The 21,360-nt window shown below is 37.0% G+C and overlaps 1 protein-coding gene and 1 long non-coding RNA gene across 3 annotated transcripts in view; both read right to left on the bottom strand.

Annotated features, from left to right (window-relative positions):
* Positions 1-4,350: 4,350 nt before the first annotated feature.
* LOC143346976 (uncharacterized) lies at positions 4,351-6,971 on the bottom strand. The gene is made up of 2 exons (XR_013080532.1): positions 5,072-6,971; positions 4,351-4,992 (listed from the first exon to the last, which is right to left on the bottom strand). It is a non-coding gene; the product is annotated as an uncharacterized LOC143346976 (long non-coding RNA).
* A 2,802-nt stretch (positions 6,972-9,773) lies between these two features.
* Positions 9,774-21,360, bottom strand: part of LOC143350125 (fibroblast growth factor 18) — a 223,381-nt gene continuing 211,794 nt past the window's right edge. For both annotated transcript variants that reach the window (XM_076781977.1, XM_076781986.1), the window contains exons 4-5: positions 13,050-13,156; positions 9,774-11,639 (exon numbers count right to left, since the gene is read on the bottom strand). In XM_076781977.1, the coding sequence (XP_076638092.1) occupies positions 11,205-11,639; positions 13,050-13,156 (542 nt within the window). In that variant the 3' untranslated portion in view covers positions 9,774-11,204. The remainder of the gene's footprint in view (positions 11,640-13,049; positions 13,157-21,360) is intronic.

Here is a 21,360-nt window from a genome sequence, read left to right as displayed (position 1 = left end):
TTATTAATAATGAAAATAAGTGACAACGATTTTAGACATTGCTTTGGACTATCCTTGAACTACCAGAAAACTGACGTTTATTTATATTCGAATCATTTGACATCATTATCATCAATTTAAAACAGCCATTTTATTTTCACTTGTTGCTATCTTGCTTAACTTTTTTCATACGATTTTTCTTTTACATTTCCGATACGTTCTTACGATAAATGTATGTAGATATTATATAGATACAGGTATGTTGTTAAATTATCTTCTAATTTCACTTATGTAATCTAAAGACCCATCTTTAGTTATACGCGTTATATCAAATGCCTCGGATTAACGTACATATTTCATTAGTCGAACGTTATAAATGTGAACGTTGGAATACTTTCGTGTATCACGATCGTTTCAAGGGGGGATCGTACATACCTATGCAATCAGAGCGAGCAGGGAACAATGAGAACGAGCGAGACCTTATAAAATATGTAGTACGGTATCGGGACTGGTATCCCAGCGAGCGAGGATTAATATCAAGATGGAATCTCTTCTAATGGTTATTGACTTGATATTCGCTGTCCGTCGGTACTCAATTTACCGAAGGCGGGACCACTACAGGCTACAAAACACGCGTGTGCACGCTGGTGAAACAACGGCGAAGAAATCGACCAGCCATTCTCGATCCGAGCAGATCCTCGATCGAGAAACGTGTACCGCTGACGCCAGAGAGCCGCAGACGCCGCCAGAAGAAACGCTCAGGAACCTGTCCCGGACAGGCCGGTAGATAAGCAACTGCAAGATAAGATACGCTAATTGAGAGATCTTAATTGGAGGATGCACGGACCCGCTCGGATCGTTTTCTCTGGCGGACATACCGCCGCCGTCACGGCTATTTCTTTTAGGTCTTCGTGAATCCTTCAACTTCCTACACCGGGATCACTTACGACTGCGGGGCGCGCTGGAAAAGTGGCGAATTTTAAGGGAACCGTAGAAACAAATTATACATTTCAATGGAAATTCGTATTATTATTTTATTACGTCAAATTAAACATCAACGCTTCGATTGCTGGGTCAAAATCTTTCACAAGTGAAACAGTTTGTTCTTAGACAATTGGATACTATGTACTTGGGAGTCTTCTAGTGTGAACCTTTGAAAAAGCGACTTTCTTTTTTGTTCAACGCTTCGATTGTTGGGTCAAAATCTGTTACAAGTACAACAGTTTGTTTTTAGACAATTGGAAATTTATAGGGGACAGGGAAGAGAGTGAGTGGATTCTAAATATAAAATTTTAGCTTAGAGAATTTAATAATTTTCAAAATATTAAGTTAAGTTTGGCTGTACATATTTAGATTGAATGAGATCGTAAGGGGAACCTACTATTATTTTAGTGTAATTTTTGTTTTGGAACAGCCTGTACGAACGTTTAATACAAATCCAAGGACAGTGGCGAGTAGACTCGTGTCACAAGCCTTCTATTTTTCGTCGTTGATACCATCTGGCCAAGTGTACCTTTCGTATGGATCAGTTCCCGAGCTACGAGATACTAGTTCATACAGATGAAAGAGGATCGTAAAGCAGGTATTATCCCGTAAGATAAAATTTCCGGTGGCGGAGCACGAAAACGGCCGACAGGGGTAATCTTGGGATCTCGATGGAGGAACGCAAGGCACGGGGGAAACTGCCTCTCGTCCATTGGCGCGTGAATTCGTACGGGGTTACGGGGGTACCGTGGATCTAGAGAAAAATAAAAGGTAGAAGGAGCGAGAATAGGGTGAAACTTAACGGCTACGCCGAGTCCCAGGGCTCGTGATTTCTAGATCAAACACTCGAGAGCGTTAAGAAGGAAGTCGGGAAGGGGTGGGTTGTTTGAGTCGGTCGATCCGTGCGAGAAAAAGAGGTGTCAACGAGCTACTATGAGGGATCGAAATTGGAGGACCCATTATTTTTTTTGGTTGCTCTCTGTCTTATTCTTCTATCCCCCCTCGATCCTCGTATAGGAACCTTTCTATTCAGGATCCCCGGGGAAGGGTGAAAAGGGTGGGGTTGCAAGCGAGAAAATTTTTTGACATTATTTAAGGAGCCCTCGTGAAACCACTCCCGCAGAAATCAACGGTCGGAATTGGAGTACCGGCGGGAGTGAGACGTCTATCTATGCCTTCCGCTTTTTCTTTTCATACATAAAGGAACGTAATACCTTCTGAACTGTCGCCGTAAGCAGAGAACCCGGCCGTTCTCGTCCGATCTGATCGCCATTACTCGTTTGATTTTAGCTTTAGGTCTGGGTTAGCGGATTTGCGCATCGTTGGACACACGAGTGCTTATGGATTCGATGAATCCATTCTCGGGGATGATAAGGAGCCACTCGATCGAAAACTTTACAGGCTAACCGATTTTAATCTGTATATGTATGGGACCGTTTATCTTAAAAGTGGAGTAAGTCCATGTTTGGAGAAAAATATTTATATATAATTTAACGCGAATTTTTTGTTTTTAGAGAATTTATAATTTAAATATTGAAATACTTGCTTATTTACAATAATTGAAATTTAGTTAGTAAATGGAATTGCGTAGTCATTTATTTTATTAGTTGTGCAAGGCCATTCATGACTTTGAAAAAAGATATTTATCAAGTTAATTATTAAAACACCATTTATATAATGAATTCACATCTATTTACACTAATAGAATTTTATTCAAACTGTGTAGACTTAATCGGGAAGGAAAATGAATTTACACCACTTTGAAAATAAGCGGTCATAATTTACAAGTATATTGGATTTATTTATATTAATATATTATGGTTTGAACTCGTATATCCTGATACATTTTACTCGATTTTGCGTATACTGTTTTCAACAGTAGAGTCAAATATTATATATTACAATTAAAAAATTCGAAGTGAATTTTAAATATCGATAAAAATGTAAAATGGGAAATAAATAATTTATAACAGCGTTTGCTCCATTCCATACTATACGTCTTTTGTTTGAAATACTTTTCAAGTATGTAATTTATTTGGAAGATTTTACCACTCTGTATTATAACGTATAAAAACTATTTTATTACAAATTGTGGAACAATGATGTTTTCTTAGCATTAGTTTCAGGCGTCGTTAATATGGAAACCATTATAACTCATTTACTTTCTCAGGGAGCCACGTTTAAAAGGGTTGCTTAATTGCCAGTATTAAATTACCAGAGAACTAAATCCCTCGCGAACATTACCATGTAATAAATTAGCTCACTTTGCATAACTCGTTGAAGTAAATTAAGCGATAACACCTTTATCATAGTGGGGTGATTTTGTAGCCCTACTTTCTTACTGATTAATCATGATTAAAATATAGGGTGTTCATCGATACGTTTTTTAAGTAACTGCAGGGATTGCTGGAAGTGTTCATTTTTTGTTATTTTATGCTAGTATTATTCTGTCCTCTATCTTTTATAATTCAAAACTTTTGTAAAAAATTGTCTTTCGCTGCACATATAAGCAAACTAGATAAATGAACATTCTCGATATAGATATATTAAAAATAGAAAGAGTGGGATTATTTATTTGTGACGACTTTGGGTGTGATTGTATCATTGACTACCTAAATCAATTATTAATTTAATAAATTCATAAGAAACTGTTGAAAATCAAGCTTAAATAGTAATAATTAAATAATATGTTATTTACATTTATTTGTCTCTCTATAATGCATATTTATAAATATTTATATAATAGGTAAATATATTATTAACAGAAAAAATTTACTCGAATAAATTTTCTATTGAAAATAAATTTAAAGTGGAGGTTCCCCAACACATAGGATTTGAGTTGGTTCAAATATTCAATTTATTTATATAGTCAAGTGATTATTAAGTGGTTTTATATTCGTAAAAGAATTACTAAATAATAGACAAAATTTATTTGTTGTTATTTGTTGAAAGTCAAAATATTTTCTACAATATTGCTAACATAAACATATTCAAGATACATATATCTTCGAAAACACAATGGTCTTTGGATTCGCGAAATTATCAGAAAAGCATCGAAAAACCTGAAAATATCTCTAGAAAAATGCCCCTCCTAATCGAGATCCCCCACAGCCCTAACACTTTAATCTACCGAACTTGAATTAAGTAAATCATTCGTTATAGTTTTCTAACCAGAGCCAAATAATTCTATCTTCTGTTACATATCTCAAAGAATACAAACTATTGTTTACTATTTATTGACTAGCGATAATTCTCAAAAATCGATTATCAAAACGAATTTCTCCCCCGATTACTTCGCGTAATGCCGTCGTTCTATCATAGTGGAATTATCATAGAGGACGAGGAATGATTGAAATAAATACCACAAGATATAGCAGTGTATGAGCGTGTATTTGACAGTGTTTTTCCTCTCTCGTACGGCGGCACACATTATTAGAACTCGCAGTACGTATGCGATTTAAGGTGGAATGTTATATTATTGCTAATTGCTGCCGGGTGTGCTGCACTCGCTGTAACAGGCTGTTTAATTTAACGAAATTCAACACTATTGGTACGATTTAACGCAGAGAATCGTCGATGCAAGAAAACGATTTTACATTAGTTTTAGTAACTCGAAGGTCGAGTTAACTGTCGAGATTATTGCCGACCCCTTTGGATCTTTCCGATATAAAAAAGTTTGAAATTACGATTTATTTGGCCGGCGTCCAGCGTCCGCCGTGCAAGTTTCTAAACAGAATTTACCGATTTTCCACGACGCGAGCGCAGCACGTCCGGGATACATCGACACATCGATTTAATGGGTAACGGGTGGGCCTCTATGTTACAACGCGAATTATAATGTAGAATATCATCATCATCATCATCATCATCATCATCATCATCATTATCATCCTCATCATCATCATCATCCTCATCATCATCATCATCATCATCATCACCACCATTATCGTCGCCGTCGTTCATTATACAACAATCATCGTAATAATTATTATTATCATCGTTTCGTCGCGATAGATCACCGTGGTATGCCTAAGACAAGTCAGTATTAAATATCTTACAATACACATCATCTTCCATATATTTATTTATATATATATTTATACTTTACCTTTTTTTTCTTTATTCATTATGTATACTATCTATTTATAGGGTATCAGATTCGTCTCTTGTGTTCCATACGTTTACTTTTGCCGTTCTCGTTTAGTCGATAATGAAAAAAAAGAGTAAAAAAAAAACAATAAACAAACAAACGGAGGGGAAGGGGGTGGGTGGGTGGGGGTTGAAGGGTGGAGAGGTAAATGGTCGTTTGGTGCTCAATGTCAGGTCACGTGTCGATGATGGGATTCATTTGTCGAATGTGTTTATGCATTTTTTTTTTCCGCACATTAAAAATACGATCCTCGTTTAAAAAATGTCGTCACTGAACGCTAAACACAACTAGATACGTACCGCTTCGAAATATCGAACAATCGTAGAAAAAACGTGGAGTCACGTAATATAAAAACTAAACGCGAGATGATGACTTGACGTCGAGCAGACTGATGAGAAAGATTTAGTGACAAGTATTATATTTCGCTCGTCGGAAATCGCTGCGCTTTTTCATTTTCGTTTTTTCTTTTTTTTTTCGTTTCGTTTTCCTCGTGGATATTTAACCAACACGCAAACGCTTTGTCGCTCAGTTGATGAAGCGCGTGAACACTATGAAAGAACCGCCTCGTCCGTTCCGTAAATTTCTTAACTAACAAACGTCAACTGTTGTTCTCGAAACACCGTTGTATGATCATCTACGCTTCCACATACAAAACAAACGAGTAGGTTAATTTTTTCGAGATGGCGTTTACAACATCATATTACGATACAATACATTACGCATTATATTTAATTTTTTTTTTTTTTCTGTTAATCGGTTATAAGCGTTGCAAGTTTAGGTCTTTCTTTCCTCGATGGTCAGCTGCTGACATTTTTAATTCTGTTTCGCGTGCGACATCCATCGTACTTAGTTTTGTATATGCCACGTACCGAGAGACGAAACAAACGAAATAAACGATAAACTAGTATTTCGTGACTCCTATCTCGAAGTACCATACGATTAGAGATAAAATAGTTACAAACGGTAGACGCTTAAATAAAAAAAAAAAAAAAAATAAATTCATAACAAACGTTACGCGAAAATTGCTAAAAATTGCTAATAAAAAAAAAAAATCTTACACGATTATCTACAATAGCATCCCCGATTCGTCAGACGGAACGTGGCTTCTCTACGAGTAATTTGCTGCCTACTTCTTCTCAGCGACACATATAAACACCGTACAAGGTGGAAATAGGGCCTCTGTACGCACTGCCACTTGTATGAAAACAAAATTAACTAATCAGCTATTGAGTATTTTCGGATTTAAGATTTAACATTGAAATATGTGAGAATCGTTAGGTCTGGGGGGGAAATAAGCAAGGAAAATGATACACAGTCGCGTCGGAAAGTAAGTTACTCGTCCATTGATAAACAATGCAAATAACGATAGTTTTTAATCAAACAATATTGGTCCCTCAATATCGTTTCATTAAAGAATTCATCGAGTTACAGAGCCAACGATTCCGAAGGAGCACGTTTCATCCTTGGAAAGTGAGTCATTCATTGATAAATAATCCATTCGTTGGTTAAATAATGGTAGTTTTAAATAAAACATTCGATAGTGATCCTTCAATATCGTTGACATTTGTTTCGACAAAAAATTCACCAATTTGCAGGGTCAACGACTCTGAAGAAGTTAATAATTCTTCGTTTTTAGTAGATGTCTGTTGCAACATTTATTCCTATACTCTTTTTGAATGTCGCTAAAACCGAATCTGAAACGAATAAACATTGATATTTTAAGGGTAGAACGATCTACTGATTGCAAAAGACTTCGACAAATCGTTATAAGTTCAAAAAGCTGTCGTACAGAGTATTAAGATACAATTTATTGCAAAATACTAAAAAGATTAGGACGAACTCATCTTCCAACGCTATCATTGTAGTCACGTTGCAATTATGTTATCTCTGTACGATAATTCGTTCGTTGAATTGCTGCAAATATTCGCATACAAGAATCAAACATATTATCTGATTTGTTTCGTAAACTTACTTTCGGACGCGACTGCCCGGCGAACGCAAATTTCTATCTTAAAATAGATTTCGCATCGTCGGTAAATAAAGTATGGTTTTTGCTCGGTAAAGGGCGAGGGTGAACATGGAACCAAACACGGAGGGAGATAAAATGAAGAATCGCGAATAGAAAATGCGGTTCGCGGGTAAAAATGGCGAACGGCAAACGAAGGAAGAAGGTATGAATAGTTTCGAACGACTCGAGTCAGGAATGAATAAAATAAAAAGAGAGCAGCGCACATTTCCGTACACGTACGAGTAAAAGGTCTTTTTTCTCGAGCGGTTTGGTTTTTTTTTTTTTCGTAGTATCTAAATATGATTTCAATAAATAAGCTACCTAGGGAGCGATTTCTTTTTGGGAGGATAGGGGTAGGCGCTCCTTGCGTGGCGAGCCAGCGAAAACGAACGTCTCGGGGATGGCTCCTCTCGGCTTTAGTTTTCACGCCCTGACCGTAACCGGAAAAACAAATGAGAAATAAAGCTAGACGAACGACACCCGCGTAGCCGAGGAACGTTACATCCCCGAGCATCGTTGATTCGAGTCGCCACCGCGTCCTATATTTGAGTTCCTAGCCTAGTAATACAGTCTGCGATAGCGTCCTAAGGATTAAGTTCATCAACGATCATATATAATATATTACACACACTCACACGCGTTTCGAGGTAAATACAATCGCACGCAAATATCCACGCAAAACACATACGCTCGTACACGGACACGCAGTTTATGACAATGTTCTCGGGGACTTGTGTCACTTTCATTCTCGTCAGAAAATAGACTTCTGTGTGATTATAACGCACCACGCGGCAAAATCGCGATAGAAAGTAACCGTATTTTCAAGAACGCCTCGTATAAAATGCTCGGAGATCTCGTTATTATTTATCTGGTTTCTAAAAATCGTTTTGAATAGGTTTACTAAAAATATATACGGTATCGTATCCTGCTTTCCGTGAAGGTGTATACCGATTTTTCTTCTTTTTTTTTTTTGTCGAAAAGGAGCGTGGGAGAGGGGGTGGGCCCGTTGGAAGTAACCGACAATGGGTTCTTTCACACGCCGTCCATACGCATGTCTTCAAACGCACGCACACGCACACAAAATTACACACACTGGCGTGTGTGTACAGGGTGTTTGTTTTATCTGGGAACACGGAACATCTCGAAAAGGATTTCAGGTACGAAAAAAATATTTTCCTGATTTTTTACGTCGATGGTCAAGTTACGATAATTTTTCATACTATAATACAAGTTCATACGAATCCAATGAGGTATACTGGTAAATCTTTTTGGGTATCAGGAGAGATATAGTGGATGAAATTTTTATGACATCATGATTCACCGATAAAGATTTGTTTTATAATTTTGTTTTGGTTATTCTTACGACAAATATGAACAAACTCAAGAGTTTATATGGAAAGACACTGAAATACTGATTGAATCAAGCTTCCGTTTCAGGATGAGTATTTAAATTGAAATGTATAATTTATAGTATGATATTATGATATTTAAAAGAGTTCGTCTTCAATCAGAATTAAGGGGAGAATTTTTAAACGCGAAAACATGAAAATAGAAGCATATCGCGATTCAGGTTTCGAGAGGTAGACAACAAAATTGGTAGATCTAGTACACAATTTGTTGAGAATTCGTGAAAAATACTATATGTTGTATATTTTCAATCTTTTCAATCGTCGTGTAACTCGAGTTAAAGACCATATTTTTGGATTTACGAATACTTCTCAATTTCTAGGTGCACAGACATTGTAAATAAGAAATGAGGGGCAAGGACAAAATTTTTTCCTCTCACATTACAAATAATATATTTATGAAATGGGTGAGGTTATTCGAGTAAGTCAGGACTATAGTACTCCATTAATACTAGAATCTATCTATCGGAGGTGTCAAAATGATTTGTTTTTCAAAAGAACAAGTATTACGACACAAAATTGTGTTTCTTCTAGAAGCATTTGTTTGAAACTAAATCAGACATATTCGTTTACACGTGAGAACTTTGGAAAACATAAAAGCAGTACAGTAGAACGTTGATTATCGAATTACAAGTGGAACATATAAGTGTCTATAGTACTGCAAACTTTATCATTGAGGCTGTTTATATTTTGAAATTGTCTTGTAAATATTAGATATAAACACATAATCAGGAATTGTTTCATTTACATTATGAATGATACAAGAGAAAGAATGGTATAGGAATTGAACAGTTTTGAAGGGAGTTTCTAGTTTAGAGAAAACAATAAATGCCTTCCAAATATTCAGTACAGATGAAATAAAAAACTTGATTGAATCGAAGAAGTATTAATATACTTTTCATAATTATTTTATTTTATTGGTTTTCCCAGATCGATTATTGGAACGAATTTCCCTTCTTAATAATTCTGATAATCAACGTTTTATCGCATAGGTATCCAACAACCGAGCAAACATAGCTCACAAATTTGCTTCGACAATTTTTATTCAACGTATAAATTTACTTTCCCAAAAAAAGTATTTGACCTATACAGAAATTTGATAGGAGAAAGTTCCGAAATTCTAACGAAATCAAAAGGTTCCAAATGACCCATCTCGATACATGTAAACAAGAAAAAAAGTAACGAAAACAATTTTCAAAAAAGGTACACTGAAAATTGGGTAATCATTAGCATTAAAATAAGAAACTAACTCGACCTTAAAATCTTCAAAATTTGCGTTGAAAACATTTTTCTCGTATCTTTTCAGTCTTTTTTCGAGCGTTTCGCGTTTCCGGATATGACTGGCCTTGTACAAATTAGATTTATTAGAAGGGTAAAAAGTTATTCGGCGTCTGGGGGGTGGGGGGAGAGAGGGGGGGGGCAGTCGTTGATAAAATAGCATTTCTGAAACAACCGCACCTCGACCTTCGACGTCGACGCGACGGCGAGGAACTGCGTGTACGTCGCGAGCACGCACTTACGCACACATTTTTCACAAACACACACGCCGGGCAGGCAAGCAGAAGGCGGACAGACGGGCACGCATGCACGCATACACGCTACATTAGGCGGCGTAATTAGCACAGCGAGCGAGAGAGTTTGCGCGACACGAGCTCTACTGCGCGAGCGCGCGGGAGAGTCGCGTTTCAGCGCACGCCCACGCCGGAAATCTTGTTACCGTTTTTCGCGCGACAGGCAGAAACGCACACCGACACGTCGCGACCGCGAAATCGTCGCCACGGATCAGACGACGCTCTACGATCGAACCGATTTAAGTTCGATATTCAACCGTTTCAACAAAAACAAAAAAAAAGAAATAAAATTTTGTTTCCTTTCTCGAAATTCCGAAATTAATATTCCGACGGTGCGCGCGCGCCGCTCTCGCGTCCTCTCCGCGCATCTATTGCGATTTGTGACAGCGTTTGAAGCACGACGGCTGTTCGATTGTGCAACGATTTAGGCCGATCGCGTGTGCAACGTTATATTTCCTTCCATCGCTAAACGATCGACAAGTATTACCAACGAATTTCACATTCTCTCGCAACCTCTGTCCCGCTTGTCTCCCGGTTTTCGAATCAGCTTCGAGCCTGATGGAGACCACGAGAACACGATCGATGGGGGCTTGTGAATATGGACAAAAAAAAAAAGAAATAAAATGATCGATGACAAACGCTGAGTCGAATGGATAGAAAAAAAAAGAGAAAAAAAAACGTATGACATTTAGCGATGGGTACGAAAAGGGGAACTTTTACGATGTCGTCCGTACTTGCCTGAAAGGATTCAGTCGGGGCAAGTTGTGAAATAGAAATCTATCGACGCGCAACAAAAGTTTATATATCCGGTTAGACTATACCTTCCGTACGTTCGTACGCTCCTTCCGCGACTAAATTTCGTTGTTTACCTCTAACGAACATCGTCAGTTGGAAGAATGTACGCGAGCGAGCAGGAAACGTAAAGCGAGCCAGCTTTATTCGTTGCGATCAATCGAGGCGCGTGCTTCGGTGCCGCGTTTCAGGTGATGCCGCGTTGTGGATTCCTGACATCTCAACCGTACGTTCTACCAATGTATTTGGCAATCTGATCTCAGGTTCTCACAGGTATGGAGGAGGCAGTCTTGATCGGCGAGCCAATATGCGGCTCAATACTTACTGGTCTCGACGAACAAACGCCGTCTTCGCGGTACCGAGACCTTCTCGTCTTGGCGCATCTTCCAACGATTCGAATGCCGATAACGATGCGTCGTATGTATAATCTCCCTCGTATTGTCGACCTGCAACAGGGAGTTCTTTGTGGCCCTCATCACGGGCGACGGTTTCTTCGATCCAAAGTACGGATCCCGCGGATCCATTCCACCCATGTCGGCGTTCACCAGGCTGTTGTGATGCTGGATGTCGGTGTGGGGATTGTACTTAATGAAGTTAAAACACTCTTGCCGACCGCGTGGATTCTTCATTGGCTTGCCAAACTTGTTGAACCCTAAAAACCGCGAACTGTTCTCCACGCTTCTGTACCTCAAATACGAACCGTTGTACTGCTCGTAGAACTGGCACCTGGGACCCTTTTGCTTCTTAGGCTGCAAACAAACGTATACAGATTTTACTTAGTCGTAGTCTACAAGCTGATGAAGGTGTAAATGGCTAGACTTAAGATACGAATGTAGAATCATAGAGTGAAGAAATTTTTCCTTTGGAAGTATGCTTGCAAACGCTTCGTTAAGAAGGTACAGTAATGATTCGTAAAATGAACGTCGATCTGGGGTTAGCATGTTCATTTTTCGTACAGCGATAGTGAATTTCGACATCAGTAGTCGCTTTTATTTTTTGCCGATTCTATTATTTAATTATTAACACAGTAAATAGCATATTTTTAAGAATATCCTTCTAGAGTAAATAGACTGTGATCTTTAAATGCCAGTTGGCGAGTTCAATTTACGAATCACGTCTGGGGCTCATTTTAAGAATCATCACTGTATTGTCTTCTATATTTACAAGACTTTGGAACGAATAACATCGAAATATGTAGGGTAAAAGTAAGGGAGACCAATTTTTCTAAATTTTATTTGAATCACCAATCTAATAAAAAGTATTCTCAAGTATATTTTGATCCTTTATTTTTAATCCCCTCGATCTTGATAAGTGGATGCATCTTATAAAATCATTCGTAATTTTTTAATAATAATTGAGAAAGCTATTATGCTTTTTGCTTCAGTAGTTAAGTTTAGCATGATATGTTTCCAAAATAAAAATTGAAGAAAATACACTACAAAATAAATTTGAAAATATTTGAGTGACAAAGTCACAACGTATCAATTTGCTCCAATATGTGCCTTCTGCATATGCTCTATATATGCCTAAAGTTTCAGAATTTTAAGAATTTCCGGTTTGGAGATCATCCCTTGTTAGGGAAGTATTAGATAGATGTATATGAAATTTCGTATTTTGTGTATTTCTATACTTTAGAGGATCCACGGAAAATTTTCAGAGAACATGCAGATAGATTAAACGTTGACTGTACTATCAGTCGCGGATTTATAAGAATTCAAAAGGAAAGGGATAGAAAAGAAATCACAAAAGAATTCGAGGTTCTGAGAATTCAAAAATGTTACCTCTAGAAATTATAAATAGCAACGTAAATATTAAAATTTCGACGATTGTTCAGAAAGAAACAGTTTGAAGGGATCAAAATTCAGATAAGAGATTCCTTTTATCAATTTCTTCCATACTTAGCTAAAAAATATTGCAATTTTTGATAATTTCTAATTAATTCCACACACGTTATTATGCAAAGTTTTTTTTATTTCTCTATTTTGCAATTATTAGCTTTCACTAGTTTCCTATTCAGGAAACGTGTTTGACAGTTAAACTACGTTATAATAATGTCCTTAAATTACAGTTTTGCAATTTGTTGTCGCGTATAAATTAATTCGCTTAAGGCGACGAAATTACGTGGAATTATATCCACTAATTATGAGACAAACAATTACCAAGCCAACAAGTTTCCCCTGCTTGTTGAAGCAAATGTATCGCTGGCTCTTTTCCGCAAAGATGTATAATTTCCTACTAAAATCTTCGGACTGCGTCGTAAGTTTTTCTGAAACATAAACAGGAAAGAAACTCAATTATCAAATGGAACAAATAAATATTATTTCTAATTATACAAGAATACTTCGATCGGCATATTAAAACAAATTGTAAATTTACAATTTTCTTGATATTATGTTCCACCAAGGTCTTAGTTATGGTCAATAATACTATACGATAAAATAGTAAGAGGCAAATATTTGTTTATTAAATTAATTCCTCTGCATTAAATCATGTATGACATTTACTCAAATTGAACTTTATTGTCTTGGTGTCATGAAATGACCATCTTTAGAAGCATGAAACAGTAGTGAGTCCAACAAGCAACACGTCAGGCATTGTATGTTTCTCGAATTTCAATTGAAAAAAGAATATCATCGAGGCAAAGGAATCGATCAATTCGGTTTTAAGGGAGGATATTTTATCCTATATCTACCATATGATAAAAATATATTCCAACGCTCAACACTTTACGAAAGAAACGTCAATCTTTTGGGCAAGGAATATTTTGGAAAAAATAAATCGAAGACGACCTAAAATCGAATAGAACCTTTCAAAGACAGCCATTTTTTCGTTGGATTGGAAAATTCACACTTTCGATTATCCGAAAGAGTTGAAAAAAGACATTATCAACCACGTTACATAGAAAAATAATTAAACTTAGGAAACAATTTCAAGTTAAAATTTTAAAAGGCTTCTTTAAACACCTTTGGTAGAAGTAGCATTGAAGACTATTAGGAGTCGAAGGATTATAATTCTATGCCAGTTGGGTGGGGACAAGCTAGAAAAATGTTTGTCCAAAATGCTAAATTTTGGAGAATCTCGCGAAGTCGATTATAGGGGGGAAATAATGTGATTTAGGAAAGTATTCAGAGACGTCGGTTGTCGGGGTTAAATGACAGAATGCAGTAGGCAAACCGTTTTGTGGTTCAGTATGCGAGTTGGCATATTTCCGAGAACAGATCTCGTCGCAGTTTATGGCGTGAGTTGTACCTACATCGATGTTCGGAGGCCCTCTTCCAGGCACTGTTCGGCACCGAGAAAAGAAGAAAAGGTTGGTTAAGCCTACCGCCGGGGCTAGTTGGTGCTAATGAAGGTGGCACAGACCGACCGGTGTGTACTTTTCCACTTAGCGGATCCTGTCATGCCTCGACCCCAAAGTGCACGTTGCGCTATGTTCAATGCAACGGCGTGTCCCTCTTTTTCTTTCACACCCGCTATTACGAAATTCTGCTGACCGACGAGCAGGCGTCCTTTGTTCCGGATAACGAAAAAAAAAGAATAAAGGGCTAGGTGTACAGGTGCACCACCCAAAATGACCGTGCTTTCCACACGGGAAACCATTTCCTACTTTTCACGCGAAACGTACTTGCCATTTATTTATTTTATTTTAGATCCGGTTGAACGACTTTTTTTCTTTAATCGAACCTTTCTATCGGATGATTCGGAAAATTCTTCGCGTTGTTGCAAAACATTTACAGTTACTGTTCTTATTAATACTTTCTATTTATTTTTGTCGTATATTGTTCAAGCAGTTTTGTTTTTCATTCGTTTAAAAAACAGAAAAGAGAATATAAGAAAGAATAATATATATTTTAAAGGTTTTTTATTCTTTTATTCGAAAGTAAATATTACAATATTACCTATGAACATGACTACAAACCAAATACAATTTTACACTATAATAATGCTAAAGATGAACAAGGATAAATTATCAAAAGAATATACGTCACAAAGAAAAAGTAATAGATGGTCAATGACAGTTTTTTCCATCTATTAGATACGACATTAATGTCTATAAACTTCGGGTATTGACAAATCCAGAACATCGTTTAGATAGAAGAGTTTTTTAGGGGTTAACTAAAAAAATATAATTTATCGATATGCAACAATATAAAACAGAATATAATTACTATTGAAGAAGTAAAACCAAACATTTATATTTTAATATGATGCAATCTGCTCATTCGTTTGAACAATTTACTTACACGTACGTTTAACGTCATCTATAGCGACAAGACTTTTCACTTTGCGATTAAAACAATCAATTCTGAACCTTTGAACCTTTTGCTTTTTTTTTATTTATTTAAAAGAAATAAATTCAAATTAATGAATGTGGTTACGAAAATAAGTACCAAGATCTTAATTTACGCAGTTTCCAATTGTCTAGAAGCAAAGTTTCGTTTCCGCGGACAATTTGAGGGGTTTGGTCTGGGCAGTGAACGCGTTAATGTTTCGACCCCGGGTTCCATGAAGGCTAAACGTTCGCATAGCGCAGAAACACGAGCGGGAGTAACGGTATTTAATTTGCGTAGCGTCGAAAAGTCGGGAGGAAATAATTAATTTTCGTCTGCGTTACAAAATAACGTTCCTTAATTGATAGATGCTCGACGGTAAAAGGTACGATGTCGCGATTGTGAGTTTTTCTTCGTTCGTTTGCGAGCCACACGAGCGTGGGTATAAGCGTCACGCGTAGAGAAAAGGAAGGAGGTAAGTCTGCAGGGTGGCCCATTTGCTGGAGCCTCGTTAAATTCAAGTGGTTCTCGTCGGGTGCCTTCCCAACATCGAAATCAAGAATGTCCCCGAACTGCCTCGTAAAGTCCCTCTTTTTCCCTCTTAGTTCCTCTCTCTTTCCCTCCTTCGTTTTTCTTTTGCGTTTCTTTTTCTATCGCGGCCTGCTACCAGCCTTCAGGAACGAGAAAAAGCAAGAAAGGACTTAATCTGAGACTGTTTTCTGACAAACCTGCCATAGTCTATAGTCCGCGCCAATTAATTGCGGCACTTTCGTTAATTAATTGGATTCACCTTTCGGCGGATGTCTATCGTAATGGCATCATCTACGGTCAAGTGGGCCAGTTTCTTCTTGTTTTTTCTGCCACTAAATACATCTTACTCCGGAGTCGCGATAATTGATCGTTCCGCGATTGGAATCGATACGTTTTATACGAAATAACTTTTGTATTATTTGTCATAGCAAAAAGAACGTTTCGAAGAAATGTTGCATGATATTGTAAGGGACGGTACAGGTTTCACTCTTCAAATTAACCCTTTTACAGACATTCACCTTTTTACGTTATAATTTAATCTTTCTCCAGACAAACTTGTTTTCTTAAGTTGTTCTAAACTAAATATTTTATTGCATGTATCTAATAATTCGTAAACATAAAATGATATGAAATTAACGTAAAATATTTATTTAACACTGCAAGTATAAATTCTCATCAATTATCACATAAGTAATAAGAAATGAAATCGCAAAAAACAACAAAATTATATTGCATTACTTCACTTTTGAATTACCCACAATGTTAGTTTGCAAAATGGTGATTTTGATTTGCAAGAGGATAATTATGATCTGTAAAAGAATTAGTTTTCTGTCATTTAAATATTTTCTTGAAATACGGTCAACTTAAATTTTCTAAACACAATGAGTACTTTTTCTTTGTGAATTCGTTTAGCCAATTAAATTCTGCATAAAAATTGAGACATTTTTAAACGATACTATATTAAAAAACAGACTGACAACGAGCGAACAGTTAATGAAAAATGATTTCAAGTTAAAATTCTGAAAACTAAATTTAATCCATAGAAAAGATCGAAAGTTCGTCGAGTAAATATACACATAGAATAAAAAATTTATTTTCGTACAAACAAACCGAGTTCGAATATTACCCAAATTTTCACAACGAACTTTCCGAACAATCGAATAATTTGACGAAGATTGCTGAGCGAATACGGAACCATAATGAGCGTTATCGATGACAAAGTCCCGATATTAGTCAGAAATATGGGGAACAAGTTCGAAAGTATCGCCAGAAATTTCCTTCTTCCGCTTCGGAACGTCCGCTTTTCAATATGAAACACAACGTACCTGCGAAGAGCGGCGACGAAAGAAAGTACGACGATAACAACCCGAAACTAATACCACTGGCTCGAAAGATGATACGTGTACGTTATTTGTTTGTTCCAGTTACCCATTACCGAACTCCTATACTTCCGATACCTAGTCGCCGTCGAAGCAATCGCGACGAAACTTCGACTGTTCCGTTTGAAACGACGGTTATCGTTATCAAGTAAGAGAAGGGTGGTTCGTGCATAGAGGTCTGGACGACGACAAGTACGGTATTAGATATTAGGTCATTCCATAAGTTCGTGCCATTTGTCCTTTTCAGACTATTGGAAAGGAATAGCAGAGTACGCAGGGCAGTTTGAACTTTGGGTAATCGCGTATTTAATAACCTTTTACAAACGTCCGCACACTGTTGTGTCTTACAATAGACCGACGATCGTTACAGTAATAGATGAGAAAACGAAGCACTAATAAATTGATGTCGTTGCTCTCTTATCAAGCCAACACAGGCTGCAGTAATGATTCTTAAAATGAACGTGTTCACTTCTCGTACGGCGGAGGCGAATTTTAACACCAGCAGATGTTTATACACAGCGATATCATTGTCGTTTATTCAAAGGAAAAATTTATAAATTATACAGGGTGTTCGGCCACCTTTGGGAAAAATTCTAATGGGAGATTCCAGGGGCCAAAATAAGACGAAAATGAAGAATACCAATTTTTTGATAGAGGCTTCGTTAAAAAGTTATTAACGTTTAAAGTTCCGCCTGTAGAACGGCAACCTGCGTACAGCTGCGTGCGCACGATAGTGGTTCTCACTCAGCATGAGAAACTCTACTTAGTGACGTGTCGCCAGCCATACAGTTTTCTGAGTGACAGCCACTATTGCGCTTACGCAGCTGTTCGCAGATTCCCGTTCTATAGGCGGAACTTTAAACGTTAATAACTTTTTAACAAAGCCTCAATCAACAAATTGGTATTCTTGATTTTCGTCTTATTTTGACTCCTAGAATCTCCCATTAAAATTTTTCCCAGGGATGGCCGAACACTCTGTATAACATCGAAACAATTTTATTGTAATTATTCATTTTAATTTAGCCAGAATTTAATGCATCGTATGGTATTATGTTATTAAATTTTTTAATAATTTAACGTGGTAAATAGCACATTTTTAAGAATGCCTAAAGTTAATAAGCTGTCTTTGAATGCCAGTTGGCAGGATCTGACGAAGAAACCGAGCGGTTTCTGGGCTCTGAAGGAGATCTCCCAAGTTGCGAAAGATAGAAATATTCAACTAACGAATCATGTCTGGGGTTCTTTTTAAGAATCATTACAGCAACGAGAGTAGAATTTTTGATTTGGTAGAAGAGAAAGTTCTAAAATGAATGTCACCTATTTTGTGTATCTCAACACTTCTTCGTAGATAATAAGTATTAAAATATTGAACAGTCTAATGAAAAATTAAAAAGGATTTATAATGTCTGTATACATAATAGTTTCCAAGGAAAAAGTGGGAAATGGGTTTTCAAAAAATTGTATGATACGTTTGAAACACTCTTTCAATTTCTAGTAAAAAATTTGACACAAACTTATGGGATCACTTAATATTAGGACATTTAGCCGAAAAGCTCACAATATTTTTAATTGTTGTAACTTTGTAAATAATATTCGTACAACCTTTGTAAAATCATTTTAAAGACAGAACCCTATACTTTCATGGCTCTAACACGTTTTTGTTGAGTTACTGACTAACGACAAACTTTCTTGCAACTTGCTGACAAGCTACTACGTAGTTGAAAAGTGATATCAGACTTCACGATAACGACTTCATGACGGAATAGTAAAAGTATACCAACGCCTTTTACTGTAAAAACTGTGACAGACTAATCGTTGGTTGTATAATCTCATTAAAGTGTAATTTCATTACAGTTGCCACGATACACGTTGATTACACATTGATTGTATAGTTTTTAAACACTGTATACATTTATTTATTTATTCAAGTCGTGAATATCGAGATTACGTCAATACATATTTCTCTTATAATACACATCAGAAATTGCTAATATTGGAAACGGGCTTTCTATAAATCGCTACAACTTACGCACATGTTATTTGAATAACATATCCACTTGCAAGTTTTTTAGTAATCTCTTAATTACTGCTTCCACCATCTAGTTCAATTTCATATTCATCAAATTTCTTTTAAAATGAAGATTAGAACGCGTATTAAATATACAACGACTCTTTTTCTGATACTACAGAGCATAATTAGAATAATGGGGCAAATTCCAAAAATTGCACACTGTTTAAAATAGTTTGTTTCAGTAAAATTGATTCCTATTTCCTGTTAACATTAAACAGACCATACAAGAGTCAACGTATCAAATAAAACAAGCATATTATTTTATTATTCTCGTAATAAACACGTGTTTCGTAATTTTGGACTTAGGTCACTCCAATGGCGACGATGCAACGCAATAAACGGTCAGAGCTCGATCACGGAAGAATAAAATTTAAGCATAACTCGAATCGCTTAACTCGAAACCAATTGATATTTTTCGTTAAAAGGGGGAGGGGGAGGATTGGGTTTATTTATGGTATGCTCTCGTATTCGGCGAATGCGCGAGAAGATGAAACGAGGAGACGAAGAGGAGGCAGCTAAATTTTTCGCATCGGATCTCTGTCTTCAGTTCCCCGAGCTTCCTCTCCTCGCACGCTCTGGTTCTCTCTGATCGAAGCCGCCGCGAGATTAGAGGCTGCCAAATGAATTAAAAGCCAATTTTAATCAAAAGCGGGCACCGGCTTTTAGGCACGATTACCCCCGATAATAACTGGTAGGATGGGCCCTGCGCGTAAGTAGGAAAGAGCGAGACAGAGGGAAAGAAGAATGGATCCCATATATTACTTCTACGTGCTCCTCACGATACAGGAACCGATTCTTCCCTTCGTTATAGGTTCGCAACTAATAACTTTCTTCCATAGGAAACAAAATGCTCCCAAATTGTTATCCAATCCGAGACATTCTCTTACCTCGATACGAGGAAATAGCGAAAATCATCTCTATCCGTGTTACGAAATTTTTTAACAAAATTAGACAGACGTTCGAAATTATTTTCGTTACTTTTTCCCAACCGGTCGACTGAGAACCACTGGTGTGCCACAATTTCGCGATGTCGACGTTATGAAAGCTATAATATAACGCGAAAGCGAGCAGGCCAGTACCGACCGCGTAAGCAGAGGAACAAGGGAAAAGAGGGCAAAATAAGAGAAGGAAAGTATAACCGCGACTCTTGTTATAAGCCTGCCAGGTATAATAGCGATCCTGTCGTTAACACCTAAACGCACGATTCGTCGGCGCATGGGAACGGTTCTGAGTAACCGCCGTCAATGCACAAGATTACAACGAAACGCAAATAAAGGAACGCGCACCGGTTGTCACAGTACGGATGAAGGCTATGACAGGTGCAACCCTGATTTGCCCGACTGACGCGGTAATCACGGCTCTCGGAAACTAGAATAATTAAATTCCAAGCTGAAAGGTTATTGTTGTGGCCGGCATCTCTCTCCTTTCGACGTCTCTTTCGTCAAAGGCGTATCCATGGCAGGACAATCAATTTAAAATGTAATTTTCATTGGAAATAAATGACCCGAAAACCGTGATACCATTTACTCGACGAATGGTTTTGTTTAATACGTTGACTCGTGTATATTTTGTTTAATATTAACGATAGATAAGAGTCAATTTTAATAAGACTGCAAAAATATCTGGAATAGTGGCACTAATTCAATTTCTTGGACTTTATTATTCTGCGTTTGTGTATTATATTGGAAAGTAATTATTAATTAAGTTTTAGTGTAGCATTTTTGTTCTTTTCTAAACAAAATTCTAATAAGCGCCCTTGACTTTCATCTTTCTCTTAGGTTCTCTTCGATAAGGTTCTTATTGTGAAGCAGAACTGCTCCAATAATCACAGATTTAATATAAATTATTTTTCACTATCGTTAACACGACGGTACACTATAGATAAACACGATAGATACGTTATGTACGATGTAAGCTATGGTGAACGATTTTAAAAAAATTAAGAACGATGCTTTGTCTTCCTGCAACACGTTGAATGCCAAACATGGCGACGCGATGAGCCACGAGCACTCATCGTGGAGCAGCAGCGCGTTTGCATCGAGTTAGACCTATTATACAATTGTTTTTTCATCAAATCGAAGGAAGGATCAATATGTAAAATTGTGGAAATTTTGTATTTAATCTTTTTTAATATATTATATAAAAATCTATTTTGGAAAGAGAACAACCCTTACTATGAAATCATTATTTATTACTGAGCCTATAAGTGAAGGCTTAC

This window comes from Colletes latitarsis, chromosome 2 (genome assembly GCF_051014445.1).
Source record: "Colletes latitarsis isolate SP2378_abdomen chromosome 2, iyColLati1, whole genome shotgun sequence".
Taxonomy (NCBI): domain Eukaryota; kingdom Metazoa; phylum Arthropoda; class Insecta; order Hymenoptera; family Colletidae; genus Colletes; species Colletes latitarsis.
Note: the sequence above shows the minus strand (reverse complement) of the source record. Positions and strands in the feature narration are given on the sequence as shown.